This window comes from Lipomyces doorenjongii (genome assembly GCF_038497915.1).
Source record: "Lipomyces doorenjongii strain NRRL Y-27504 unplaced genomic scaffold V1508scaffold_12, whole genome shotgun sequence".
NCBI classification, from domain to species: domain Eukaryota; kingdom Fungi; phylum Ascomycota; class Lipomycetes; order Lipomycetales; family Lipomycetaceae; genus Lipomyces; species Lipomyces doorenjongii.
In genome coordinates, this window is record NW_027118079.1 from 83,444 (window position 1) to 108,992 (window position 25,549).

The 25,549-nt window shown below is 46.0% G+C and overlaps 10 protein-coding genes across 10 annotated transcripts; 3 read left to right on the forward strand and 7 right to left on the reverse strand.

The window, feature by feature from the left end:
* Positions 1-48: 48 nt before the first annotated feature.
* V1508DRAFT_367402 (FACT complex subunit-domain-containing protein) lies at positions 49-2,459 on the forward strand. Its single transcript, XM_066937389.1, has 3 exons — positions 49-500; positions 600-959; positions 1,030-2,459. The coding sequence occupies exons 1-3, from the start codon at positions 453-455 to the stop codon at positions 2,212-2,214; spliced, it is 1,593 nt and encodes a 530-aa protein (XP_066797153.1). The 5' UTR covers positions 49-452; the 3' UTR covers positions 2,215-2,459.
* On the reverse strand, positions 2,397-5,354 carry V1508DRAFT_367403 (uncharacterized protein). The gene is made up of 3 exons (XM_066937390.1): positions 4,678-5,354; positions 3,504-4,616; positions 2,397-3,449 (listed from the first exon to the last, which is right to left on the reverse strand). The coding sequence occupies exons 1-3, from the start codon at positions 5,062-5,064 to the stop codon at positions 2,787-2,789; spliced, it is 2,163 nt and encodes a 720-aa protein (XP_066797154.1). The 5' UTR covers positions 5,065-5,354; the 3' UTR covers positions 2,397-2,786.
* A 72-nt stretch (positions 5,355-5,426) lies between these two features.
* V1508DRAFT_413318 (uncharacterized protein) lies at positions 5,427-6,397 on the reverse strand. The gene has a single exon (XM_066939766.1). The coding sequence runs from the start codon at positions 6,263-6,265 to the stop codon at positions 5,477-5,479; it is 789 nt and encodes a 262-aa protein (XP_066797155.1). The 5' UTR covers positions 6,266-6,397; the 3' UTR covers positions 5,427-5,476.
* A 1,180-nt stretch (positions 6,398-7,577) lies between these two features.
* V1508DRAFT_413322 (ergosterol biosynthesis ERG4/ERG24) lies at positions 7,578-9,454 on the reverse strand. Its single transcript, XM_066939767.1, has one exon. It carries the CDS (start codon positions 9,372-9,374, stop codon positions 7,863-7,865), a length of 1,512 nt encoding a protein of 503 aa, XP_066797156.1. The 5' UTR covers positions 9,375-9,454; the 3' UTR covers positions 7,578-7,862.
* A 207-nt stretch (positions 9,455-9,661) lies between these two features.
* V1508DRAFT_413324 (uncharacterized protein) lies at positions 9,662-13,476 on the reverse strand. The gene is made up of 6 exons (XM_066939768.1): positions 13,160-13,476; positions 10,889-13,084; positions 10,631-10,842; positions 10,477-10,574; positions 10,199-10,423; positions 9,662-10,149 (listed from the first exon to the last, which is right to left on the reverse strand). The coding sequence occupies exons 1-6, from the start codon at positions 13,275-13,277 to the stop codon at positions 10,074-10,076; spliced, it is 2,925 nt and encodes a 974-aa protein (XP_066797157.1). The 5' UTR covers positions 13,278-13,476; the 3' UTR covers positions 9,662-10,073.
* Positions 13,477-14,138: 662 nt separating this feature from the next.
* On the forward strand, positions 14,139-15,571 carry V1508DRAFT_454588 (Isoprenylcysteine carboxyl methyltransferase family-domain-containing protein). Its single transcript, XM_066942584.1, has 3 exons — positions 14,139-14,897; positions 14,952-15,332; positions 15,385-15,571. The coding sequence occupies exons 1-3, from the start codon at positions 14,462-14,464 to the stop codon at positions 15,471-15,473; spliced, it is 906 nt and encodes a 301-aa protein (XP_066797158.1). The 5' UTR covers positions 14,139-14,461; the 3' UTR covers positions 15,474-15,571.
* Positions 15,321-17,731, reverse strand: V1508DRAFT_383197 (uncharacterized protein). The gene is made up of 2 exons (XM_066937738.1): positions 16,868-17,731; positions 15,321-16,813 (listed from the first exon to the last, which is right to left on the reverse strand). Exons 1-2 carry the CDS (start codon positions 17,370-17,372, stop codon positions 15,630-15,632), a joined length of 1,689 nt encoding a protein of 562 aa, XP_066797159.1. The 5' UTR covers positions 17,373-17,731; the 3' UTR covers positions 15,321-15,629.
* Positions 17,732-17,742: 11 nt separating this feature from the next.
* On the forward strand, positions 17,743-19,203 carry V1508DRAFT_413333 (uncharacterized protein). The gene is made up of 3 exons (XM_066939769.1): positions 17,743-18,188; positions 18,270-18,427; positions 18,497-19,203. Exons 1-3 carry the CDS (start codon positions 17,942-17,944, stop codon positions 18,992-18,994), a joined length of 903 nt encoding a protein of 300 aa, XP_066797160.1. The 5' UTR covers positions 17,743-17,941; the 3' UTR covers positions 18,995-19,203.
* A 1,127-nt stretch (positions 19,204-20,330) lies between these two features.
* Positions 20,331-21,973, reverse strand: V1508DRAFT_396145 (uncharacterized protein; the record flags this gene model as incomplete). The annotated part of the gene is made up of 3 exons (XM_066938085.1): positions 20,331-21,324; positions 21,380-21,396; positions 21,446-21,973. The coding sequence occupies 3 exons, from the start codon at positions 21,971-21,973 to the stop codon at positions 20,331-20,333; spliced, it is 1,539 nt and encodes a 512-aa protein (XP_066797161.1).
* Positions 21,974-22,115: 142 nt separating this feature from the next.
* V1508DRAFT_413338 (uncharacterized protein) lies at positions 22,116-25,349 on the reverse strand. The gene is made up of 3 exons (XM_066939770.1): positions 25,004-25,349; positions 24,276-24,951; positions 22,116-24,227 (listed from the first exon to the last, which is right to left on the reverse strand). The coding sequence occupies exons 1-3, from the start codon at positions 25,319-25,321 to the stop codon at positions 22,234-22,236; spliced, it is 2,988 nt and encodes a 995-aa protein (XP_066797162.1). The 5' UTR covers positions 25,322-25,349; the 3' UTR covers positions 22,116-22,233.
* Between the last annotated feature and the right edge of the window lie 200 nt (positions 25,350-25,549).

Here is a 25,549-nt window from a genome sequence, read left to right on the forward strand (position 1 = left end):
GATGACACATGGCTTGAGAAGTTACGAGGCAAGGCGGCCGCGGAACGCGTCTCTGTGAGGACTGCGCAGCAGCTGCAAGATCAGCTTCGACGCATTATCTGATGGGTGTGGGACGCAACAAAGCAACGCAGCTTCTCGGTGGTAATAAGTACTAGATTACTATTTCGAAACAGACGCGTAATGATTTGCTGTGTACAGTGGCGCAGGTTGTCCAAATACTCGAACGCGAGTCCAAGGCGTGTTCGTTCCAGCTCGTATTCGCGGAGGGCACGCCGGACAACGACGTTCAAAGCTATAAACGCGTAAATTTCATGTGTATAGAGCATATCACCAAATCTAGTTATCAAATAAGCCATAGCCGCGACAGCACACTGCTCCAGAAAATATTAATGCGCTCGAGAATCAGGAATCCACCTTGACTATCCACGTCATCTGTTAAACAGCGATCCAAAATGGCAGACAGGACTCTTAAGTCGAAGCTCAGAAAGGAGACGAAGATTGTAAGTATTCAGTTTTATTCGATTCTTTTTAGAGAATGGATCGAGCGTCGTCAACCATTTGAGGTACATTTTGTTAACTTGACGCGTCCAATTTGATAGGTTAATGAAGGTGCCGAACTCAAGCGTCGCGAGCATCAAAAAGAACTTCATCGAAAAAGACAAGACGATGGCCTTGCGAGGTTTGCGGGTGAATTGAAAGCAGAAGACGATCAGAAACGCGCAGTGTTTCGACGATTCGAAGCATACAAGCGCGAGTCGCAGTTTCCGGTTGGCGTGAAAGATCTCAAGATTGCAGTCGACCCCAAAAATCAGGTCATCGTTGTTCCCATATGTGGTCGGCCAGTTCCACTTCATATCTCGACGCTTAAGAATGCCAGTAAAAATGATGAGGGCGACTATGTTTATATTCGATTGAATCTGTTGACTCCCGGTCAGGGTGTAGGAAAGAAGGACGATTTGGTACGTGTTTGAGATAACTGGGTGGCAAAGTCATACGGCATTGGTCGACTTTATCTAACACTCCTGATAGCCATTCGAGGATGCGAGCGCTCATTTTGTTCACAGCTTGACATACAGAAGTCGCGATACGGAGCGTATTACGGACATTTTCCGTAGTATTCAGGAAATGAAGAAGAATGCGGTTAAGAAGGAGCTAGAACAAAAGGAATTGGAGGATGTTGTGGAACAGAACAATTTGATAGAGGTCAAGAATCGTCGTGCAATCAGATTAGACAATATTTTTGTGCGGCCTGCGCCTGATGGAAAGCGTGTCGCTGGAGCACTTGAGATTCATCAGAACGGTCTGCGTTACCAGTCATCTATCCGATCCGAGCACAAGATCGATTTGGTCTTCAGTAATATCAAGCATCTCTTTTTCCAACCTTGCGATCATGAGTTGATCGTCCTTATCCACGTGCATCTCAAAAATCCAATAATGATCGGAAAGCGGAAAACCAAGGACGTGCAGTTTTACCGCGAAGCTTCAGACATACAGTTTGACGAGACTGGAAATAGAAAACGAAAGTACAGATATGGTGATGAGGATGAACTGGAGGCTGAACAAGAAGAGCGCAAGCGGAGAAATGCTTTGAATAAGGAATTCCGCAACTTCAGTGAAAAGATTTCAGATGCATCGAACGATAGCTTTGATGTTGATATTCCCTTCCGAGAGCTTGGTTTCAATGGTGTTCCATTCCGTGCAAACGTTCTTTGCCAGCCGACTACGGACTGCCTCGTACAGCTTATCGATCCGCCATTCTTAGTGATCACGCTCGCAGAAATTGAGATTGCGCACCTGGAGCGTGTTCAGTTCGGTCTCAAGAACTTCGATCTGGTATTCGTGTTTAAGGACTTCAGTCGGTCTGTTGCGCACATTAATTCTATTCCTATGGATCAGTTAGATAACGTCAAGGACTGGCTAGACGAAGTTGAGATTCCGTACTCCGAGGGACCCTTGAACTTAAACTGGGCTACGATCATGAAAACAGTTACTTCGGATCCGCACTCGTTTTTCGAAGAGGGTGGCTGGAGTTTCTTGGATAACGAGTCGGAGTCCGAGCGAAGTGATGAGTCAGAACAGGAGTCCGAGTTTGAGGCCTCCGACTTGGATCCGACGGACGAGTCTGAAGTTGAATCTGAGTTTGACGATGAGGATGGATCTGCCTCTGGCGGTTCTGACGAGGGTGACGAGGAGGACGAGGATATGTCAGATTAAATGGAGGACCATGAGTGGTTTATCAACATTTAGCGACTTATTACAGTTAGAATACCAATAGCGTGGATGAATCGCTAAATGTATTTGTTATTTGAACGAATATATTTGTTATTTTGATATTATGCGGTATAATGTCTTTTGTACAATTTTGTATGAACGATTTGGGTGATGATTCCAATGTGCAGTATTTAAATCAAGCATCAAGTGACCTGATGCTAATATGTAATACATTACTCACTAACCTACAATTGAATAGTAAATGCATGCAATATACAAATGCTTCTCTCTCCACCATTCTATCCATCCCACCCTGAATGCATTTGCTAACTAGGTCGAAAGCACATAAGCCAATAAACCGTGGGTGAACATATGATGTATGCCAGCAGTACCGCCGCCATTCTTTTGCAGCTCTCGGTAGAAAGGAAACTTGATATAAAATCACCTTACCGCTTTTATTATCCGCAGCTCCCAATATTGCCTGAAATGCAAATCAAAAATAAAACCTATATAACACAGCGAGGAATTACAGTATGGAACGCGAATGGCTTCATGCCTCGAGATGCATGACATCCCTACTGTCTCTCGTAGAACAGCAAGTACGCCGTCCGCTCATCCAAGTCACCAGAGCCACCCATAACTATTCGCCGCCGCATGGCCGACTCGTCTTCGTACACAGTCTCGACATCTTCCGGCCGGATCTCCTTGATGCTCACATCGTCAAGATTAATCCATGTGTCACTGTGTTTGTAATGCAGATCCACAGTATAATGTCCACCTTCAGTTGACTTTCCGTGATGGTAGACTACACCGAAGAGCTTGTAATTAGCAGTTAGTCCTTGCTGCTGCGGTGAAATGCACTCAGGAGGGATTTGAAGATCGCGCCTGTATCCAATCGTTTTACTAATTTTCTGTACACACGGGAATCCCGATCCTTCTTCCACAGCAAAGTGGAATCGTTTGAGATGCAAGATAAGAACCTTTGGAAGTTTCTCGAAGAAGGTCTGCTTAGTGGCCTCAACCGTATCACCTTTGTCGCTCTTGTAATGGCTAATTACCTCTGTCTGTGATATTTTCGCCAGTGCGTCTTCAATAGTATAGATTTGGGGGTCGGAAATGTCCAGCTGTACGTGCTGGTAAGGGTCGAGAGTTACCGAAGGTTTCTGATGTGCGGCATAGATCACTGAGCGGAACTGGCCACCAAATATTTTCGTAATTGGTGATACTGCCACAGACGTCTGCCAATATCAGCCACAGTGCTCAATAAAGCTCCACAGTAATCAGAGACTTACCGTTCGTGTAACCACCACTTTGTGCTTTTTACCAACCTCCAACCATCCGTCACCTGAAAGACTGTCGTCCTCAATCTTTAAATCTGCAATAGCGCTCTCGACAATATTAAGATGACTTCTTCCAGAGACGCCGTTAATACTATTAACTTGCGTCTTTTGCAATTGTCGTGCCGCAGTAAGGAACTCCTCATGCAGCCCGTCGAGTAAGAACCCAAGAAACTCCTCGGCATCCTCCTGATGTCCTCTTCGCGTGTTAGCGAATAAAGTGTTGGCCCGCAACGCATCGTACACGAATTCCGGAATGAATGGTTCTCCGAACGACGACGCCTTCGGTGTGTTGTTTCCAAATCTCGAGACAACCTTGGGATCAAATTCTTGGATGAAAAGAATCAAAGAGTCCAATATTGGTGTGTCAGAATTGAATCTGTGCGTAAACTTTTTTCCCAATGTATCAACAAATGAATAGAACGGCACACAGTATAACAGGATCTGAAGAATCGAGTTCATGAAGCACATATTTCCTGTATTCACGAGTCCTCGTGGTATGAGAACTGGTGGGCTTGCTTCGAAGTCGTCTTCGAATGATGCGATTACTGGAGGCTCTAATTCTGTAGCGTCTGAAGTTTGCGTTGTAGCTGATAATGAGGATGCGGACGATGGTGATGCAGGTTCAGTCAGTATGCTATACGTCGATGCTGTTTGTGGTTGTGAAGTACGTATGGCTGGAGCAGTGCGGGTGCCCGACTGAGAAGGGACAGGCACAGGTGGTTTCACGATATCAGCCCATGACTTGGCTGACTGTGCACGCAAATGAACTCCTGGCTCAGCAGACGTCTTCATAGGAGTAGAAGGAAAGGATCTGGCTCCATTTGGTCGTTCATGAGGCGATCTTGTACCATAAACCTCCCGTGACCCACGCACCTTTTGTTGCCGTGGCCTTTGTCTATGGTCCTCAAATTTTATTCCAAGTGTTTCTCGTAAGCCAATCAATTCTGGGATCGTCTTGCCATATAATATTCCTAGCTGCTGAAGTCGGGCTAGTGAATGGGCGCGGTTTCGCCGTCGACCTTGGCGAGGGGGGAAAGGTTCGCTTGGATCTGAAAACCACGGCCACTATCTCATAGTTAGCATCACATCTCTCAAATATATCAATCACAGGGTAATAGATACATACGGTAGGCTGAGGCAGTGGATAGAGTGACTTACTGCTGTAATCCGTTCTTGGAGTGCTAATATTCACCGATTCGGAAACATTACTCTCTGTTGATAGAATCGTCGTATTGGCAGAGACATTGCCCCCAGCTGACGACCAAGAATTTCCAACTGTCGAGGAAGCAGGGGAAGAAGGTGTAGGTGTTATCGGACCACTATATGAGGCGCTACTCGAACCGTCGGCCCGCCGACTTGAATGCAAGGATGATGGCGATGACGACGATGCCGGAACTGCCGTACTCGCACTACTTACCGGCGATGATGGTGCTATAGATTTTGACCCCTTTTGTGTGTTTGCTTGTGGAATAGAATGCTGGCAGAGCGGAGAATTATCTGGTTGATACGACATGTAATTCTGGATGCTGGTAGATGGCGCCTGCCGAGATGAAGTAGGTTCGCCAATTCGCCGGCGCTGCTGATCGTAGGGATTCCTAGTACGGCGAAAAAAAAAATTGCGCTGCAAGGTTGGACGGGTATAATTCACATAACCAGAACTGGAATGTGGCCGTCGTAAAGCGTTGAGTTGTAGTTGATGTTTAGCTTGGAGATGTCCTTGGGTTGTAATTTTTTCTTCGACTGGTATTTCTTCCGCCAGGTAACATCCGCTCTCTGGGCACCGGGGTTACCACTTTCCCGCCGCCGTGGCAGAAACCGAATGGCGTCAAATAATGCCGCAACTGATTGATAACCTTTATTTTACGGACACTATTATTTTACTATAGTAAATAACTCTATATTGTGCTATGTTAAACTAGACACATTTAAATAGGCATAGGATGTGTGGGATGCGAGACGCTGCCTATCCCGCACATCTCGAGCCACTTATCAGGCGTACCAGCATTCACATTCTTTACGAACTCCTTAACCTTGTCTCCGCAGCACATTGCAACATAGCAAGCAACGACATGTGCACATTCACCTACTTGTAAAAACCAGTCATCCTCGGTTCCACACGCGCTCTCATCAATCTCATCCGGAAGACTAGCGGGGACGAAGTCCTCATATTCAGTAGGCCCCAGATCGAGAAGGTCAGCTACTTCGGAAATCTTGACTGCGTGCTTGAAAAACTGAACACAGGAGCACGTCCATGTTCCTGTCCGTACTCGCTCATACGAACGATCGAAGTCCTCCAGTGACCGTGCAATGCGGAACATGCCCACTGGTCCAATTCCGTCTTGCTCTCCCTTCTTTGATCCAGAAAAATGAGGTTCAATAAATTCGATGACACCCTTATCTAAAAGATCCAGAGCCGGAATAAATGTAGAAGGTAGTAAGTAATGCAGCGTTATGAAGATGGATTGGTCTTCTGTGCTTAACGACCGCATTAGTTCGATCACAGAAAGGTCCACAGGGCCAGCGTCATTGTCTATTTCGTTGATTCCTGGCCGTAGATCCAGTGATGTGTCTCTGTTATTGACATATGTACCCGACTGTGGTCTCCTGATTGGGGGACTGGAAAGTTGAGGCGTGCGATCGAGGACTACGGAAAGCTGACGAATGAGGCTGCGGATGAGAACCCTCTTCGCCTGGACCGGGTTCTGCTCGTCCATATGCGGTCCTGAATCATAGAGTAAACTGTGTCCGATCTTTATCTTTTAAAGTAGAGATTACCTACAGGTTCAAGACGTAGATGGCTGTGGAAACACGTGTAGAGCCTCATAATTATACTTTGGTACCACCTTCCACATGCCGGGTCAAAACTATACTGCCGTTGCCCACGGCCGCATCTACAAGGAGCAAAGTGGATGCGAGGAGGATGCCCGGCCGAGCGACGGCGCTTCAGATAGGGTCCAGAACATCTGTTACGAAAGCAACCAGCCAATAACGAAAACACTGTCATACAGTTTATCTGTTGAGCGGTATATATCGATCACCGGTAACATACAATAATCCAAAACTACCTATGCAATTGATTTTAGAACTGATACCAAGCTGGTGACCCCGTTCACGGTTCACCGGATCGTCTCAATACACAACTCACCCTAGTTCCCTGAATTTTACTTCTAACGAGTTTGAATGTACTTCGGGACCTAATCCATATCCACACACAACGCAATGCAAACGGAGACAAGGGACCAACTCTCCATCCTGTACTATTCTGCAACAAGTGTCATACGGTTGGAACAGAGATGTGAACTCGGCTCGGAACATTGCGTGGATATTTTGGTGGATGCGCGTCCATAGTGGACGACGACCACTCGGCTTCGGTAGAAGGAAGGATTATGCAGGCTGGGTTGAAGTAAGCTTTCTGCATCTTTTATGGTGACTAACCTTTAGTCGCACATAGTCAGACTGAATCATATGTATATGTAACCTAGGACTGGGCACGAATACAGTTTCCTAATTCGTGTTCGTAATTGGTATCATGTCGGATACGAATACAATTCCAATGTCGAATATGAATTGCGAATATATTCGTAATATTGCGGAGCTGATTGTCAAACTGCCCAGATATTATGCAAGACAATTATTGTAGTTCCTCTTTTATCTGCAATTTTCATCGCTTGAACGACGAGAACTACTATACCACAATTCCTGGTGAGCGAGGCTCTCTGTTTACCGGCTTGCTATATGGATAAGAGCTGCTACACCAACATCCAGGGAGCAAAGTCTGCCCATCTCCCAGGAAGAAGCCGCCGTCATAGTGACTGACGTATGGACGCTCCACTATTACCGAAATTGAAACCCCAAAAGAAGGACTTGTCTGACATCGACGTTTGCTTCGCAAGTTGATCGTGTGTGCGGCAAATAAGAGTCGGTCACGATTGAATAGGATAGCCTGGAGCGGTTGCAGAGGCACTGTTTAATAACGGAAGGGATTTGCTAGGTTTATGGGGCACTCTTGTGTGCAGAGACTATGAAGGCGCGATTGAGAGATACATAAAGCCGAGAATGCCAACGAATTTGAAATTAGAAAGGTAAGGAATCTTCAAATATTCGTACTCGTTTCACGAATACTCGTGCGAATATACGGATATATCCATTATTCGTGTCCAGCCCTAATGTAAACAGCCTATGCCGCATTCCAACTTTTTCCAAATCAGGTATGGCTTCATTGCCTTCATTTACCCGCACTTCTCACTATTCATTTGTCCTTCTTCGTTCATTTTACCCTCTATCGTAATTCATGGTGCTCAGTCAACGTACTTAAAACACAAACGGAATAAACAAGTACGGGCACTGTCTCTCATACTCCTCCCAGTCGTCACCATACTTGATCTTGCATCGCTGAATATCTCTATACGCGCGATGGCTCAACACGCAGAAGAAAAACAGGGGATAGAAGTACGGCAAGGGGCTCGCAAATCCAGTAATCAGACCCCATGACAAGCTTTGGATGAAGTCGACAGTGTAGTGGATCTTTCGAGCGTACTTGTACCAACCGGAGGTGAGCAGCGTGCCGCCATTCTTGCACTTGATGTAAGTAGGATTCTTGATGGTCTGCCATGGCAACTGTGGAAAGGCATTGCGCGGAATTAATGTGCCGTACATTTGCTGTCTGAAGCGGTTCTTCTGCGAGTTGGTCGTATCGAAGATGTAGTAAGCACCTATTAGGAGGAAGTAAACGAAGACATTGTAGTAAACGCTCCACTGATACTCGGATGGAGCGCTGTTGGCGAGAAATAATGTGCAGTGGCAGTACGTGAACGGCACACCTGCCATGTTCCAGAACAACAACATAAATCCGAACTTCTCGTAGAACATATCCCAAGTAGTAACGATCAACTCTTCACCTTTGCTGCATGCATTCGCGTAGAGCCAGTGAGCAAGAACGAGGAACGCGACTTGGGGGGAAACATAGCCATATGTCTCGTACTGTCTAACGGCGCTAGAGACAGTAGTGAGAAACAAAATGTACCATGGAAGGCGGACTTCGTAGAACATTTTGAGGTCGATAATACCAATGCGTGGGTTGAGAATGGCGCCCATGAATACATCATAGACGAACGAACCTGACATACGGTGCTGACTCTTCGTGATATACGCGTAAAAGTACAGTAAGAACGGGAGAATGAGACCGGAGATGATGGAGACCGACATGATACTGCCGAACTTGTCGATTAAAGTAGTAATTGGAAACATTCCGGTAATGTGCAAGACCGCAGCAACGATTATGGTAGAGTAGAACGACCAGACAGCGTTGCAAAAGTATGGTAGACGCTCGTTATTGAGGTGAGGAAGTGGTAAACCTCGAGTCCAGACACCAGGGAGAGTAACATAAAGAATAGCCTCGAAGATGAGAAAGCCCCACACAATCCGCCACGACTTGAGGTCAGGAAATGCGCCGTCCAGAAAGTGACCGTAGAGACGCAATAGGAAGTCCTGCATGGTCTCATTGTTGGCTGGGACAGTAAGATGGCCCTGATAATACGTTGTGCAAATCCAGAGATACCACATCAACAATGGGAAACCCACCATCATGCAGGACACACCAATTGGCCCACCAAAGTCGAATTCTGCATGCTTATCCTCTGTTGATGTTATGACTGTATCTTTTCCCTTGCCATTGGGCGGGACGACTGTTATTTCAGCGTTCGCAGGCTTTATATCCTCGGAGCTCTCTCTCGTCGTGCGCTTGCGCCGCTGTACAGTCTCGATAAAGTCCGGATGCGTGACCTTCTTTGGGGTCTTCCCGGTAGCCGAACGCGTGGTGACCATGGTGAGCTATTGGAATCTTAAGTATAGCAGAGCTGGCTGCAGAACGAGGGCTCAGAATTCAGTTCTATTAGAAATCCAAGCAACAATCCAGACAGACCAAAGTGTGTGGTCGAGGCAAGCTAACCCTGGGAAAACACGCATTTCTCGTATTCGGGTTCGGATTGGGTTCGGGTTTGACTTCCGAGCGGGCCTAGTGGGTGCAACCTGCAAAGCAGGGTCGGCTGCGAATGGCGTAATATCATACCCATCGGTGGCGAACTTTGTGATGAGCGATGTAATAATTTTTTCTTCATATTATTATTATCGTGCACGTCGTGTAGTGACATCAACAGCATAGAATTTAGGGTGCGATTTCACTTGTGCCGAAGATCTTAAGACCTCTACAGCGTTCGAGTATAGCATATTTGGAGGAACTCAAGTCAAGGGACCTATGAGAACATATACAGACGATAAATACACACATAAGACTAGCAAGTGCTATATAAATATGTAATATATCGCGAACCATCGATTATAGTCAATCTACCGAATTTCTTTACGCCTGACACAATCTTCCATTCTCTGCCAAAATACATCTATCGTACCATTGTCGTGCAGCATGCTTGTTGCCTATATATGTCTCCGCTATACGGTCCCCGCAATTGTAATCTCTATTATGTACCTGTAATGTTTCTAATGATCTATCAGAAAGGGCCAACTCTACAATTGTTTCTCCTTCTGTCGTCTAGTTTCGACTACTGTTCGCTCAAAGTACTTCAAGACCTCGTCAATCACACTAACTCCTGTTAGCAACACATTCCAAAAGTATGACGACGCCGACTTACATAACCGGGAAACTGATAAAGAAAACAGCTTTCCACTCATTCAGGGAAAGAGAGGCCACAGAAAAAAGGGTACGGAAGAACGGAATATACACAATTGCACAGTGCAGAATCATGGAGAGCATGATGGCGTATACAAGTGTCATGTTCTTCCATAGCGGAAGAGTGAATAAACTGTCTGTTGAGCTCAAGCCGTTCATAGCGTTGAACATTTCAATCACGACAAGACTATAAGATATAATTAGAAAGGTTCCTCAAATAAATTGAACTATATCGCGTACATCGAGAGAGATACAGTAGACGCGCGCTTTGACATCTCGTTGGAGAACATCTCACAGCCAATTTCGGGGAAGGATAGAGGGCAGCTATGGAAATGCGACTAAAAGACACGTTAGGTTCATTCACAAAACAACAACAATGTAACAAAGAACATACCAAGTGAGAGAACGCAATCTGAGGCCCCTCAGAGTTGAATACAAACCACCATGCATAGCCAAAGACAGTGGCGCAGCCGACATATGTACCGATCACCATATATCTAAAGAAGAGCCACTTGCCAACAATAGGCTCGTCACGCGCACGAGGCTTGCGGCGCATAATCTCATTGTCGGGGGGGTTGAATCCAAGAGCAGTAGCGGGTAGACCATCTATACTCATCAGCTGGATTAAAGCAGGAGATTCAAAACTACTTACCCGTCACCAAATTCACCCACAAAAGCTGAACAGGAATCAGTGCCTCGGGCATACCAAGAAGAACTGTCAAGAATATAGACACCACTTCACCAATATTGGACGATATTAAATATCGAATGAACTGCTGAGTGTTGTTGTAGATCGATCGACCTTCCTCGATTGCAGTTTCAATGGTAGCGAAGTTGTCATCAGCGAGCACCATGTCCGCTGCCAATTTAGCAACATCAGTTCCAGAACCCATAGCAATACCAATATCCGCCTTCTTCAACGCCGGTGCATCGTTAACGCCATCACCAGTCATGGCGACAATAGCGCCAGCACTTTGAAGAAGATCGACTAGCTTGCTCTTGTGAGCCGGCTCGGCCCGGGAGAAAAGTTTGGCAGTTTTGGAAGCTTCAAGCTTCTCAGCTTCAGAGAGATCGTCAAATTCACGTCCAGTATAACTCAATTTGGAAATGTCTTCATCAGCGCCGAAGACACCAATCTGTCGGCAGATAGTCTCCGCAGTTTGCTTATTATCGCCAGTGATCACTACAACTCGGATACCTGCATCGTAACACTTTTGAATCGATTCACGGACCTCAGGACGAGGAGGATCCAACATTCCAACAATACCAACCAGAGTCAAGTTCTGTTCAAGCTTAATGTAGTCCTCAGATGACTTAGCGGCTGATGCAAGAGGATCGGATCCAATATCTTCCCTAATAGCGAGAGCCATGACACGTAACCCTTGTTTACCGTATGCAACCACTTTCTCGTTGAATTCTGCAACGATCTGTGCATTCAACGGAACCTTAGCTGAATCAGAGTAGATCGATGTACATCGTTCAATAACAGACTCTGGAGCACCCTTGACGAACAGTTCACTAGTACCGCTGACCGAAGATGAGACAATTACAGACATACTCTTCCTGTCACGAGAAAACTCAAAAGTCGCTGATCGAACATGATCGCCGTTGTACTTGGTATGATTGAACCCAAGCTTAGCTGCCAACACGCGCAGTGCGGCCTCAGTAGGCTCTCCCACATGGGAATATGTGTCGCTCTTTCGGTCGTAGACAATCTCGGCGTCATTGCAAAGACTGCAAACTTCGGCCAAACGCAAGATAAGTGGTGATACCTTGATGGGAATAGGCAAAACCTTGCCGATGGGATCCTTAACGTGACCAACTGGAGCAAAGCTGGTACCTTCCACTGATAGCTCAATCAAGGCGTCTGAATAATAGATAGCCTTCTGAACACTCATTTGGTTGGTTGTCAAAGTGCCTGTTTTATCTGAGCAGATAACGCTTGTGCTCCCCAAAGTCTCGACACTGGGTAAGCTTCTGACAATAGCATTCTTCTGTGCCATTTTTCTGGTTCCCAGAGCTAAACAAGTAGTAATAACAACGGCAAGACCTTCAGGAATAGCCGCAACAGCCAGAGCCACTGCAATTTTAAAGTAATAGATAGCACCCTTGAGCCAGCCCTTGTGAGCAGGATCGTTGAAGTTGCGAATATTGATAACCCAGACCAGAATGCAAATGACCATAATAACCTTGGCCAGCATCTCGCCGAAATCGTCAAGTTTCTGCTTAAGAGGAGTAGGCTCGCTGATCTGAGAGACAATGCTAGTATGGATATCGCCAATCGCGGTAGCTGATCCTGTAAGGACGACAATAGCGTGGCAGTGACCGACTGTCACTGTAGTGCCGGAAAACAGCATGTTGATCTGGTCCTGTTTAACAGCTCGAGGATCTGCTATAGCTATAGTGTCCTTGCTAACACTTTCGCTCTCACCAGTCAAAAGGGCCTGGTCGACGCGGAAAGCATTGCTGGTGATTTTAAACACACGGCAGTCTGCTGGGACTCTGTCGCCAACTGCGACGTCCACAATGTCACCAGGAACAAGATTCTCGGCCTTGATACGGTGAACAATGCCACGTCTGATAACCTTAGCTTCGGCTGGAGAGTATTCGCTCAGCGCTGCAATCGCCTTCTCGGCATTAGTTTCTTGTTGGACGCCTACCACGGCGTTGAGGACTAGAATGATAAGGATTACGGCTGGGTCAACAAACGCTGTAAAGTCGTCGCCATCATCAAATAGTGCCAGTAAAAATGAAACAGCGGCGGACACGAGTAAAATGACAACAAGCTGGTCCTTAAATTGCGCAAGAATCAGCTGCCAAAGTGGCGTGGGTGGATCTTCCGGTAATGCTGTAGTTCGAAGAAAACAAGATTAGTGCTCGATCGATTACCGACATGCACAATCGCTCTTCAACCAGAACTTACAGTTTGTTCCATATTGCATTCTCAATGCCTCGACCTGAGTATCTGTGAGACCATTCTCCAAGCTGGTGTCAAAGGTCTTGACAACTTCCTCGACAGATCGCACATAGGCGTCATCCATCTTCGAGCAGTAATATATCAGTCGAAACTAGAGCTGATGTGTAAATACACGAGCACAAATTCTGTTACACGGCTATATATTTGCCGATCTATAGAGAGATTAATTTGGAATACTGGGCAAATGCAATGACGGAATTATCTCTCTAATTGTCGGCAATGGAGCACGGCAAAAATGCTTTGAAATTAGAGATTTTCTGGAAGCTCGGGCGGAGTATTTACCCTGTTGTCCTATGAAAAGGAGACGTAGCTTCTTGTCAAAAATATCAAATTTGCCAGGCCAGGTTCTGTTAGATAGCAGGTGCGGCTCAACTGTGTAACAGGAACGTAGTGTTGCCACCACAGTAGCTCAGAAAGGTACGAAGCTTGATATTTCACACACCTATCTGATCTTTGCAGTCTTCGACCAAAGGATGAGGCGATGCGCCGTCAAGTCTGCGGCTGGCAGACCATTTGCGACGGGTGGTTGGTGTTGTATTTTCGAGGCTAATTCGCTACAATTTACGTCGGGGGCAAGCATCCAGAGGATCTATGCAGTTAGATATCTGTCGGTTGATGCTATAATTGTGCGTACATACTATGGGGATGGCGTCTAGATTTCAGCAGATATTTCAGGGCGAAAATTGTCGAGTGAAATATTCTAGATATAAAGAAATCAATGCTGAATTTATCATCGAAAAGTTGACCAGCGAGTCCGCTTTTGATTGCATGAGACAGGAGTATTATGTGCCAGTCAAAGGCAATCAAAATAGACCCAACCAATGACTTGTTGAGCGATCGTTGCTGCAATACTTAAGCTTGTAAAGCTGACGTAAATTCGCATTGGGCTTCTTGCTTAAGAACAAGTCGTCCCGCTCGTTTGGATCAGACGACTAATCCAGATCGCACATTGAACGTAGTAGCTCTAGCGTACTCGCAGAGCGAAATGGCTAAAATACCTTTGTTGCGGCGGTGTGCGTCTTGGTATTGTCCACCACAACGTTTAACGACAATACGCGATTGTGTTCACGTGTAGATCTGCACTACCAAAAGTGCTGTCGACCCAAAAGCCGTAATTCTACCACTGAACGAGTTCCTATGGCCATCAATTAAATACCAGACGAATCCCACGAAAGGCAGTTGTACTCCACTCCTTGTACAACATTCGAGGCTCTTGCGTACCAGCAAATACTTGAAGATCATCACGGTATGACTGCTCCTCCCGCAACTTCAGCGTATACGGCATCCACAACAATTTCTTCGACAAATCAAGCAAATACACCGCCGGCGGATGACCACTTCTTATATTTGTCGGCCAAAGATTCGCATATCACAGCCGAGATAAAGGCGAATAATGAGCAACGAGAGATCTTCCTTAGACAACGACTGCAGGAGAAACAGCACCAGCAGAAAATGCAAGCCGACAGATATATATACAATTACGTGAACCACAAACCGGACGAGGTTGCTCTTCATTCTTTTATACTGGGAATTTTGGTAGCACTCAGCGTGGTTGCTGCGGCTAGACTGATGAACGATGGATCATACTATCAATTACCGGGGTACGTCGCCTCGCTTGCAGCATTCCATTTCTTGGAGTATTGGATTACTGCGCGATACAATCCTACTAAAGTCACAATTGACTGTATGTGTAACTTCGAAAGATTTTGGGTACAGGAAATTAATATCAAATCCTAAGCATTCCTATTCCGCAATGGCTCGTCATATTTTATCGCACATTCCTGTGCCTTAGTGGAAGCGACAATCGAATGGGCTTTCTTTGGAAGCCTTAAGACGCACACAATTGTATCAGTTATAGGCTTCGCACTCATGGTTTTCGGCCAAATTCTCCGATCAATGGCAATGATCCACGCCTCGTCCAACTTTTCACACCTTATTGTCCACCGTAAAGAGGATTCACACCATCTAGTCACGACAGGGGTGTATAGTTTCACACGGCATCCATCATATCTTGGGTATTTTTGGTGGGCGATTGGAACACAGTTGTTCCTGATGAATCCGGTCGCCAGCTTTGGATTTGCTATTGTCCTGTGGCGATTTTTTAATAATCGTATTCAATGTAAGACCTCTATTTGTCTCTGTAGAAACATCGTTGCTAACAGGTTACACAGATGAAGAAAAATTATTGATAGAATTTTTTGGCGATAAATACTTAGAGTACAAGAAGTCGACGGGGACTCTAATCCCGCTCATCAAGTAATGTACGATTTCTCTCCCCGCGGATTATAGTTCTTTGTTATGCTATGTATTAAGCCAATAAATTGACAAAAAATTGACAAAAAATTTATAAATTTATGCACTTGAACGCCGTACTATCAAATCTAGTCCAATCCTATTATGCAATCTTAAAATTGGCTCATCCTACGTTTAATCCCATAAATTTGCTCCGTAGTTCCCGTTCGCGTTTGTCATGCACACTTTGCGACCCAGTTAATCTCCACATCCGCCTTCGACTTGCCCTAGCATGCATCTCTGTGATACTTAGACTTGTATTCTCGTCGTCGATGTCTTCGTCATCGTCACTGTCATCCACTGGTGCCGATATTGCAGAATCAATCTTAAGGTGAAGAAACTTTGAGCGTTTCTTCGGGGACACGAAGTTCTCATTGCGTGTGATCACCGTGTTCGCAAGGGCTGGCAATTCTGATCGGCGAAGGCCGCCAGGACGCTGGTATGATTTACTCAGTAGATCTACGGTGCGCTTTTTTAGGTGGTCAGAGTTCCGGGGAGGTACCAATCCTTCACTCAATATGTTCACACTAAGGTCATTAGGCTGTACCCCCCTGCTAGCTGCTAATGATAAACCAGCATATGAAGAAGAAAGCCCTGATAGTTTGATATGCGATAGTTGCTGGGATTCTAAGTAGTGCGCGGGAATCCGGATTTGCTCGTTCGAAGTTTCTGACATAATTTCCCCGTATTTGACTTCTGGAGTGCTGCAATGCCCTCCCAGGTCGTCATCATCTGTGATCCATTCGTCATTGTAGTCTCTGAACATGGCAGTCTGGGCACTACGCAATAAATTCCGTCTTGAGTTCCGTTGACGAATTCCGTAAACCATGGATGCTGAACGAGAACATTTTGGACTCGCTATCGTTACTGGGACAGTCGTCTGATAAGCTCTCGATGCCATATGTAGGTAATGTAATGGTCGCCTCAGATGGCTAAATGAGTGGCGCAACCACTGCTGTCTAGGTGTCTGTAACGCCTTGCTGATCCTATTCGTACGTGTGGACACATGCAATAGCGCAGGACTACTCTTGTTTGGGAATGATCGGGCCAGACGATCAGTCTTGCGTATCGACAGTAATGATGATGGCGAATGTGCACGTCCAAATGGCGAGTATTCCCTAAGCATTCTTGCAAACCTCACGTCCGATACTGTGCGTTGAATACTGTCAGTTGCATAAGATGATGATGAACGGAGTGGGCCAATTCTGTTAATCGCCAACGTTGCTCTTGTTTTCCACTTCGTTATCGAGACTCCCGAGGATAAGTCGCTCGCATGGCCTTGATCTGAGTCCTCATCATCCGAGTATTCTATATACAGTTTCAGAAATCTTCACGAATCCGTACTGCGAACAAGCAACTTACCACTATTCGGCTCTACACTGACCTCAGACTCGTACGCATCATCGTCCACGGCCTGCGCAAGCTCTTGCATCTGCGCCACTCGCCTCTGCTTCTGTCTCACAGTCATTCCAAGTGCAACCACCACTCGAAGCAATTCTCGAATCGCGTCTTCATCACCAGCAACAACGGCCAACGGATCAATGTAGCTCAAATCCATTTTCAAGATGTCCTGGGAAATAGTACCGATCAACAACTTCACACTTTTCACGCGGGAAGTGATATTGTCCTGGACTGGACGTGCCAACGGACTGTCGGGATCGAAGACCGCGTTATACATATCAAGCAGCGAGTTCGGGTGGACCTGGACAATTGTCCGGTCGTCTTGCTTAAAGACTGGAATTGACGCTGGAATGCCGTATTGCGAGAATAGAGTGTTCAACTCGGCGAGTAGGTGTGGAAGCGAATCTGGGTATGGCAAACCAGCCCCCAACTTATCTGTGGAGTTATGTGCCGAGCCGTTGTTCATCGCGCTTTCTGTTTCCGCCAAGGAGTATAAGCATGCGTCGTGCAGAGAGATTTTGTAGTATGTTACATTGTCATGGTGAGAGCACAGTACATTGTAGTTCTAATAGAGCGGTCGTGCGCCATCTGGGCATATAATTTGTTTCGAGATCCAGCGACGGAGTTGGGAGTTAAGCGTACTTTCGAGCGAGTTTGAGAAATTCAATCAATCTCGGCATGCATTCACTGATGAAGGTGCAGCGGGCATATTGACCTTAGGATTTGAAACATTTCCATCCTGATGACTTTGTAATACACTATGTAAATAATAAAACTCGACAATGGACTGAATAATGCATTGGCAACGACTTCCGATAATTTGCGCACCTCAGTGCGGCCACCGGCTTAATTCGATGCGTGTCTCCCACGCCGCGCATAAGTTCTAGAAAGAGCATGGTAGCCGTTCCTACTTCAACCACCTAATTTCCACATATTCTGTGACCCGTCACATCTCGTCCTTCCGCAGAATCTCTTTACGTATATTTAATAAGACTCAAAGCGTTTAGTTGATAAGGAGCAAGAGATCGCCGAATCATGTCGGAATCTGATTCCACGGCCAACGAAAGTGTGGCGGAACCCAACGCCGATGCCCAATCCCCACTTGCATCACATAATCAAGCGAGAGAATCAGCAGAAGAATTAGTACCAGATGCTGTTGCTTCACCTTCCCGCACTCTGGCGAACGCAGCGCCTGTGTCATCGTCATCAACGGCAGGTGCTGCTGGTTCCCGAAGCGTGGCAGTGTATTTAGCACCAGACAAGACGGCCGAACCGATCAATGGTAAGTTGCCATCATTTGTATAGACATTTTTGTCTATGTTATAAAAACTATATGAGCGTCGTTTCTCACGGTATGTTATAGACTATGACGAGTCGATATACGAAATGACGACGGTTCGGGCTAAGGCATATCAGTCTCTCCTGACGACCAAGTCAAGAAAGCTGACAGAAGGAGGACCTATGCTCACCAAAGAACTTCGACAGAAACAAGAAGCAGAGAAAAGGGCAAAAGTGGGAAAGGTATGTATTTCTCGTCTTAGTAAGTAGCAGATCAAAGACGCAAATCAGCTAAAATGGATTGACCAACAGTGCGAAGTTCGAATCAGATTCCCGGATCAAACGCAGTTATTAAGCACGTTTAATACAACAGAAACAATAGGGGATGTCATGACCTTTGTCCGTTTTTCGCTCGTTGACCCTATGATTCCGTTTTATTTCTTTATCACACCACCACGACGTGTACTTGCCGATCCGTCTAAAATCCTAGTAGATGACTTAGGATTTGGATCTCGGGAGATTCTCTATTTTGCGTGGGACATGGCAAAACTTACAGCTCAGTTGGGAGAAGGATATGAGCCACCTAAGCAGCCATTGCGGCCAGAAGTTTTGAAAGAAGCGCTCGATGTTTCAAAAATGCCGACGTTTGAGAGCGAGCAGAAGGAACACGACGATGAGGATACCAAGAAAGTAAAGAGTAAGACCTTGGGCGGCACTGGCGAGGCTGGACGGACACTCGGCGGTGGTCCAGTTTCGAGCGGCTCAAAGTTGACTAAACCGCCTGCATGGATGAAACTCGGACGGAAGTAAAATATTACTAGATATGGACTAATTGGTGGTTTGCTTTATAGACTCGTTTAATTATTAATGGTGTTTATTAGTCGAATTGGTTGCGGAGGGAAAAGTGCGTTGACAGAACTCGAGCTGTACATGATTATAAAATGCTTTTACAAAGACTTTAAGTGATGCTAGTAAATTGTTTCGTAAAGCTATCATAATATAAAATGAGTAAACATCGCAGATATTCCCACCCTGCAGACCTAACGTTGTAGGTAACATTCTACATCGGGTTAGGGCTGAAGGATCAACAGCAATGCCACCATGTGGGCAGATTCTCAGACTACTTGATTTCTTCTTTCAGTTTCATTAACTGTCCAGCTTCCATCGTATCAAGCCAGATGGCACCATATATCAGTATTAAGCACGCATATCTATGAAATAACTAAATCGACGGAGACTGAGTATCTAGGCAGCAAGACAGTGCAACGTTTTGAGAATTATGTTAGATGTATTATCGAATACCGCGTAAGAGAATAAAAGACCGGTCAAGTCCAGTACGCAGTCCTGGTTTGTAATACAGCTTGGCCGACAAGATGAAAATCTAATGTGTTAGGTACATGAAAGACCAATTTATAGAACCGGAGTAATAGATCGATGGCGGCAAATAATCTCCAGGAGCTTGGTCCTCGTTGTCGACAGCTGCGAGTCATGGGCGACGCCGTGGTCATTTGCAATCGAAGAGCGATTTCTGCGAGTTCCAGATGCTCTCTATGACTTCCTTCATCGTACACTAAGTGGTAGATAACAAAAGTAGTCGGTACTAGGTTGAGCTATTGCACGAAGGCAACGAATTGAGTAGAGAATCGGCAACATCACATTAATGAATTCCTTTGATAATGTGTTCGTTTTCACAGTAAGCAGCAGACAACGGACAGGATATATGCACGCAGCCCCAGCAACGGACGCAAGAGGTTTACCATCCTTATGAACCAGGCCAGGCCTATGGCAGTGATTCAGAAACCAGAGCATAGCGGGGCATCTGTCAGGCGCAGGCAACTTCGACGGCATCACTGGCTTTCTAATTAACCTGAGGAGTTACGCTATTCTAACTAAATTCACTAGTGCCAGAAATCAGTAAAGCCTGCCATGTCTGTGCAAGTTATATTTATTGATGTGTAGCTATAACTTAAGACACTCGATCTATCGCTGGATTACTCCATCTTTTCGTATTAAGTTTCAGAGTAGATATACGTCATAGCAAACGGAAGCAAATATAGCATTGAAATAATGTTAACTTAACGATACCATTAGAGAGTCTACCGCTCCCGGAACCAACTCGATGGAAGGCCAGCGTCAAGCGCCAAACTTAATTGCCAACCAATCCTGGGTACTGAAGTGTCCGCTTCTGTGGATAACTAGAGCGTAGTTGCTGTTCGCCACTTCCCCTGCCGCTCAACAGAATCGGATCGCCTACATCCTTAAACTTTCGCCAGCATGACCTGACGCGTGACTGGTTACGATGATCTTCATTCAGTTTTATGTCGATACTGTCCACAGAGTCTGTTTCAGACGATTGCACATGGACCCCCGCGGTAACACTCATGTCGAGCCCCGTGGTTATCCTATTACCTAAATGCCTCTTCTGTTTGCCAACGAGCTCTCGCCACTCCCGACTAACGTCCTCAGAGACGTTGACTTCGCTTTCATTATTCGTCATGCTGTTGCTCGTCGTATTATCAGCGATGCTGGTGCTGGCCATGACCACCTTCCATCCATCTCCGTCCTCGAACTGATCAAAACTGCCGGACGTATGCAGACTCTCAAAACTTGTATCCGGTACTTGTACATTGTGCGAATAGGAGAAACTGGACTTCAAGCTACCAAACTCACCGAGACTGTTTTCCGGCTTTACGCTACTTGAGAGTATGCAAGTACTTGGCTCTCCATAAGCCGCATATTTTGAGTCGTCATAAGCTCGTGCGTGATTGCTACTATATTCTCCCAACTCCGTGACACTTGCTCTTTCGCCAAATTGCATCGCATAGTCCTTGTCTTTATCCTCGTCTTCCGTGACAGTACGCAGCCGAGCAGTGCTATGCATACCAAGTCCGCGACAATTTGTAGGAGAGGATGCTAGTGCTGAGTATGGAGACGACGAAGTGGATACAAAGCCACGAGCTTTGTAGTCCATATTGAACGGCGTTGATGGCGTGTGTCGCCGTTGTTTCAAAGCACCAAGGACGCTCGGTCGGCAATTAGATGGGCTAATGGTCTCTTTTGGAGTGCTAATTTTGGTATCCTCCTCCTTAGCGCGGCCTTTCATCGATGCATACCGCCATTCTTGAGACATTATATCCGTCCTAGATAAAATTTGTTAGGAAACGGGTTATTATTGACATTTAATTCCAGTAATACGTTAAGCATCGTCGCTTCTGGATGTAGTTAGTAAAACCGTGTTTACATTGACAATAACTACAATACCCGATCAGTCAGAAATATCGATCCCCAGTCATGTTGATGCAGTAATGCCCGTTTTCTGTCTGCCAAAGACTCTTTCGGTGTAGGACTAGCCTGCGCTGACGTGACACATGAGGATTCAAGCTGGATCAGTTCTCGTTCCTCGCCATCTTCGTTAACTCTTCTCCTCAGTTCCTTATTTGTTAGTTGTACAAAGCCGTCCTCCATAATTGAATCATTCTTTTCATCGTTCCTGTGCTGATTTATACTGTAGTCGACATCGCCGTCGCCTTTCCTATACCTTTTGCGGACCAATGGCGAAGAAGACCCGCTGCCACAACGACTATATGACAATTCAGGTTTATAAGCTTTCTTCAATCTAGCCATTTTCTGGAAATGCTGCCGCTGTTGACGCTTGCACCGCGCAATCGCTGATGCGCGTTCGTTAATGCCGATCCCGATGGCATCCAGTGAGTTAAAATCTAGTGCGTTCTTGCGGGATATACCGAATTTCGTAGCAGTATTTGTCAATCGTCCTCCTGTCCAATTCATTTTACAGTATCCATTCGATAGAAACTGAAGACTATTGCTTCCTGAGTAATACTTCAGATATGGAATCATACAGTGATGTCAGTCAAAGTGTATGAGGACCATCATTGTCCCTAACCCCATGGTTACCCCAGAACCATACGTATTATTCTCCCAAAATAATTTATTAATTCCAACACACATGAAACCTACAATAGTATACATTATACAGAACACATTATACAGAACAATCGCAAACACAGAGTCAGGAACGTCAAGTGACGTTACTTCCCTCCTCGCTGTTTCTGAATGACCGTCAACTTCGCTTTCATAACCTCGGGATCCATATAAACGCATGACTCTTTAAATGCATCCTCCAGTGTTTCCTTCGTACCAAAACTATTCTCAAGATTAAGCAATGCAACCCAAATATTCAATTTCTCCTTCTCTTCGCGATAGTTTATCGTCTTCAGAGCTCGTCTCGCGACATCTCGTGCTTTCTCAATTTCACCAAGCTGGATCTGGAATGCCATATATCGGATCCACAAAGCCGAGGAGTTTGGGCTTCCAAGAAGCATGCGCTCAAAATCAGACACCGATTCAGGATTTTTAGTGTTTAGTTCGCCGGTGACGTCAACCTGCACGATGTTGCGTTTTCGTCGTTTCTTCCTCTTTTCTGTTTCTTCCTCGTTTTCGTTACTATCTTCCGGCTCCGAATCTTCCTCGCTCTGGACGTCGTCCAGAGTTTTCGCTTCCCAGTCAAAACCGTTGACGTTAAGCGCTTCGAGTGGCTTCTCTACTTCATCGTCGCTAGAATCATCTTGGTCCCCAATATCTTCATCTTCCTCTTCAGAGTCATCACCAAATTGCATCTCCTTAATGGAGTCCTCATCATTACCGTTGGCCAATACTGCGTTAAAACTAGCATCTCCTTCCCCACTATCTTTCATATCCTCAACTTCCGCGGCATTAGCCTCCACACCGTCAGTCTGAGTTCTTTTCTCAGACTTGGCAGCCTTCTTCTTGTCTCTTTGCTCTTTCTTCTCCTTCTTTGGGTTCTTAGGGTCCTTGCAACTAACCCGCATCTTTCTGAACTCGGGATGCACAGAAACAACTCTCACATTAACAGACTGTCCAACCGTAAACTTCTCATTCGGATCCTGAATCTTCACCTCGCTCATCTCTGTAACCGGCAGAAACGCAGTAACATATCCGTAAAACTCAACAATGGCACCCTTGGACACGACATTGATAATTGAGCCGACAAGCCTCTGACCGCGCGTGACTTGTTCGTACGAGGTAACGATGTCAAGATCTGAGTTCACGAAGGACTTCTTAAGTGTCAAACGGATGCGCTTGGTATCTGGCTGCACGGAGAGCACGCGGCATTTGACCTTCATGCCAGGTCGGAACCGGCGCTCAGGCTGCGATATTTTGATATCTGATAGATGGAGCTCATTGACGTGGCCCACGATGCCGTCGGATAATGTAGCCAGTAACCCACCTGATGCGACAATCTTGAAAACTTCGCCTTCTACAACGTCACCCGGCTTGACGTCCTCGAATCTGAGATATCGTTGTTCGAGAACTTTTGGCTGCAACGAAACCTGGAAGAGACCATCGGTACGCGAAAAGCCGACGATACGGGCAGCATGAATTGTGCCGACCTTGTAATCACCATATAACGGTGAGATCTCGTCGACATGACCATCCGATAGACGTGAAATATGGGCGAAAGCGAGGACGTGCTCGATGCCCGTCTCCAGAAAAACACCAATACCAGGTTCAACAAACTTTATCTTTGCATCACGAATAATATGGCCTACAGGAAGGGACTCGAATGGTGACGCGGTCGTACTCGTTAAGCCGTCATCGGTTTGGGTCGTGCCAACAACTGAAAGAGAGACGACATGTGGCAGGACAGAAAGGTGAAGTTTCTTTTCATCGGCAGAGGGCAAATAAGACGTTACTCTGGCCTTAATCTTCTGGCCCTCATTGTACTTGTCAGAGAGCTTTTCGCTGTCGTAGGACGCGGCATGGAAGAAGTCGACTGTGGCACCAATCAAACCTGCAACCTGCCCAGCAAGTCCACCTGCTGCAACCTGGGATGGAGTAAATTCGACTAGCGTACCAGGAAGCAGAGAATTAACATTTTGAGTGACACTAATAGCTGGAAGATGTTTTGCAAAAGCTGTAGCGGTGAGGGTCAATGTTCGGCCGTTGGTCGATTGATTTAAGACAGTCAGTAGCAGCGTCTGTCCTTCAGCAACTTGCTCGGCTACTTGACGTTAGTTTGATTGTAGTAAAATGCTGTCATTTTGCTCACGCTTGTAGTTGGCATATTCCAATTCTTTGTTCGAGATGAAACCTGAAAATTCGGGCAACCCGACATCCAAAATAACGCCATGATCCTGCAAACTCTTTATCGACGCCTGGAGAGACATGCCCTTCGTCAGATCCTCCCTGTCGATGAATGAGTTAACAGCTTCAGGCTTTACTGATAGCTCAATGTGCTTCTTCCTCCCCTTGTCACCGGTACCGGATTGTCGCTCCGTTACGATAGCACGCAGCCACTGTCCGACTCTGAACAAAGTCTTCAGATCTGGGATCTGATCGTCATTAATTTCCTTCTTAGATATGTCTCCATCTTCGTTCTCCCCGTCGCTTGCAGCAGGTATGTCATCAGAATCCTGTTCGATGGCGTCCAATTTAGTCGAGATTTGTTCGGAGATATTTGTGATTGGAATATAACCAGTCAAATTGTTTGGCATGGAAAGCGCAATGTCGTACGCATTGATCTGACTGATCTGACCTAACACTAAGGTACCTGGGACAAGCTTCTTAAATGTAAGACCCTCAATCTTGATAGTTGGAGATTTGGGTCGCCCCTTCGGTTTCTGGCTGATCTGTTGCTTTCGGATCTGTCTTTGACGTCTACGAGTTTCCTTGTCAGTTTTTTCATCCGTCTTTGCCTTCTTGGAAGGCTGATCTTGTAATGACGACTACGCCAATGTTAGTCGTCGCGTCTCATCACACGCATGAACGTACACTTACCTCGAACAAAACGTCCCTGACAGCCTCGTTAGTGGCTTCCTTATACTCCAACGGTGTCAAAACCGATGCTCCACCCCTAGGGAAATCCGCAACATCCTCTTGTCGCTTTAACGCAGACTTCGGTGCCACAGGATCCGCATCTGTCTTCGTCGGTGTCAGGACAGACTTGCCATTTGTCTGCCCTTTCTTGCCTTTGCTTGAGAACGGCTTTTTGCTAAAACTGCTAGGCGTTGTGATCGCTCCGTTAGCCTTTGATTTGGACATAATTCCCGGCTTTGAAGAGGCGCCATTCTGCTTTCGTTTAACTGCCGGCATCATCAAATATCGATTTTTCAATATCCGTTTCAGGTTCTGAAAAAATTTAGGAGGAACAATTTTTTGATCGATAGCCCCTGAGATTGCTGGGAGAAATTACGAAGCCGGGTAAGCTAGATTAGCAGTGTGCCCTGTTAAGTTAGAACTTAGAACCTATATTATTCTGGTGCAGACCACTGCGATGGTACGAGCGATTCATTGAGAGCATTCCGGTGTGATCTATACCTGAAT

What these genes read in the sequence shown, in the direction of transcription:
- V1508DRAFT_367402 (XM_066937389.1), top strand. Translation starts at nt 453, where the DNA reads ATGGCAGACAGGACTCTTAAGTCGAAGCTCAGAAAGGAGACGAAGATT. An exon ending in TCAGAAAGGAGACGAAGATT is followed by an intron (nt 501 to 599) that starts GTAAGTATTCAG and finishes CCAATTTGATAG; the next exon opens with GTTAATGAAGGTGCCGAACT. An exon ending in TAGGAAAGAAGGACGATTTG is followed by an intron (nt 960 to 1,029) that starts GTACGTGTTTGA and finishes CACTCCTGATAG; the next exon opens with CCATTCGAGGATGCGAGCGC.
- V1508DRAFT_367403 (XM_066937390.1), bottom strand. Translation starts at nt 5,064, where the DNA reads ATGTCGTATCAACCAGATAATTCTCCGCTCTGCCAGCATTCTATTCCA. An exon ending in ATCCACTGCCTCAGCCTACC is followed by an intron (nt 4,617 to 4,677) that starts GTATGTATCTAT and finishes ACTATGAGATAG; the next exon opens with TGGCCGTGGTTTTCAGATCC. An exon ending in AAGTGGTGGTTACACGAACG is followed by an intron (nt 3,450 to 3,503) that starts GTAAGTCTCTGA and finishes TGATATTGGCAG; the next exon opens with ACGTCTGTGGCAGTATCACC.
- V1508DRAFT_413318 (XM_066939766.1), bottom strand. Translation starts at nt 6,265, where the DNA reads ATGGACGAGCAGAACCCGGTCCAGGCGAAGAGGGTTCTCATCCGCAGC.
- V1508DRAFT_413322 (XM_066939767.1), bottom strand. Translation starts at nt 9,374, where the DNA reads ATGGTCACCACGCGTTCGGCTACCGGGAAGACCCCAAAGAAGGTCACG.
- V1508DRAFT_413324 (XM_066939768.1), bottom strand. Translation starts at nt 13,277, where the DNA reads ATGGATGACGCCTATGTGCGATCTGTCGAGGAAGTTGTCAAGACCTTT. An exon ending in AATGCAATATGGAACAAACT is followed by an intron (nt 13,085 to 13,159) that starts GTAAGTTCTGGT and finishes TTCGAACTACAG; the next exon opens with CATTACCGGAAGATCCACCC. An exon ending in AGATTGCGTTCTCTCACTTG is followed by an intron (nt 10,575 to 10,630) that starts GTATGTTCTTTG and finishes CGTGTCTTTTAG; the next exon opens with TCGCATTTCCATAGCTGCCC.
- V1508DRAFT_454588 (XM_066942584.1), top strand. Translation starts at nt 14,462, where the DNA reads ATGACTGCTCCTCCCGCAACTTCAGCGTATACGGCATCCACAACAATT. An exon ending in TACTAAAGTCACAATTGACT is followed by an intron (nt 14,898 to 14,951) that starts GTATGTGTAACT and finishes TCAAATCCTAAG; the next exon opens with CATTCCTATTCCGCAATGGC. An exon ending in TTTTAATAATCGTATTCAAT is followed by an intron (nt 15,333 to 15,384) that starts GTAAGACCTCTA and finishes CAGGTTACACAG; the next exon opens with ATGAAGAAAAATTATTGATA.
- V1508DRAFT_383197 (XM_066937738.1), bottom strand. Translation starts at nt 17,372, where the DNA reads ATGAACAACGGCTCGGCACATAACTCCACAGATAAGTTGGGGGCTGGT. An exon ending in CAGTGTAGAGCCGAATAGTG is followed by an intron (nt 16,814 to 16,867) that starts GTAAGTTGCTTG and finishes AACTGTATATAG; the next exon opens with AATACTCGGATGATGAGGAC.
- V1508DRAFT_413333 (XM_066939769.1), top strand. Translation starts at nt 17,942, where the DNA reads ATGTCGGAATCTGATTCCACGGCCAACGAAAGTGTGGCGGAACCCAAC. An exon ending in GACGGCCGAACCGATCAATG is followed by an intron (nt 18,189 to 18,269) that starts GTAAGTTGCCAT and finishes GGTATGTTATAG; the next exon opens with ACTATGACGAGTCGATATAC. An exon ending in AAAGGGCAAAAGTGGGAAAG is followed by an intron (nt 18,428 to 18,496) that starts GTATGTATTTCT and finishes ATTGACCAACAG; the next exon opens with TGCGAAGTTCGAATCAGATT.
- V1508DRAFT_413338 (XM_066939770.1), bottom strand. Translation starts at nt 25,321, where the DNA reads ATGATGCCGGCAGTTAAACGAAAGCAGAATGGCGCCTCTTCAAAGCCG. An exon ending in TCAGGGACGTTTTGTTCGAG is followed by an intron (nt 24,952 to 25,003) that starts GTAAGTGTACGT and finishes ACATTGGCGTAG; the next exon opens with TCGTCATTACAAGATCAGCC. An exon ending in GGAATATGCCAACTACAAGC is followed by an intron (nt 24,228 to 24,275) that starts GTGAGCAAAATG and finishes AACGTCAAGTAG; the next exon opens with CCGAGCAAGTTGCTGAAGGA.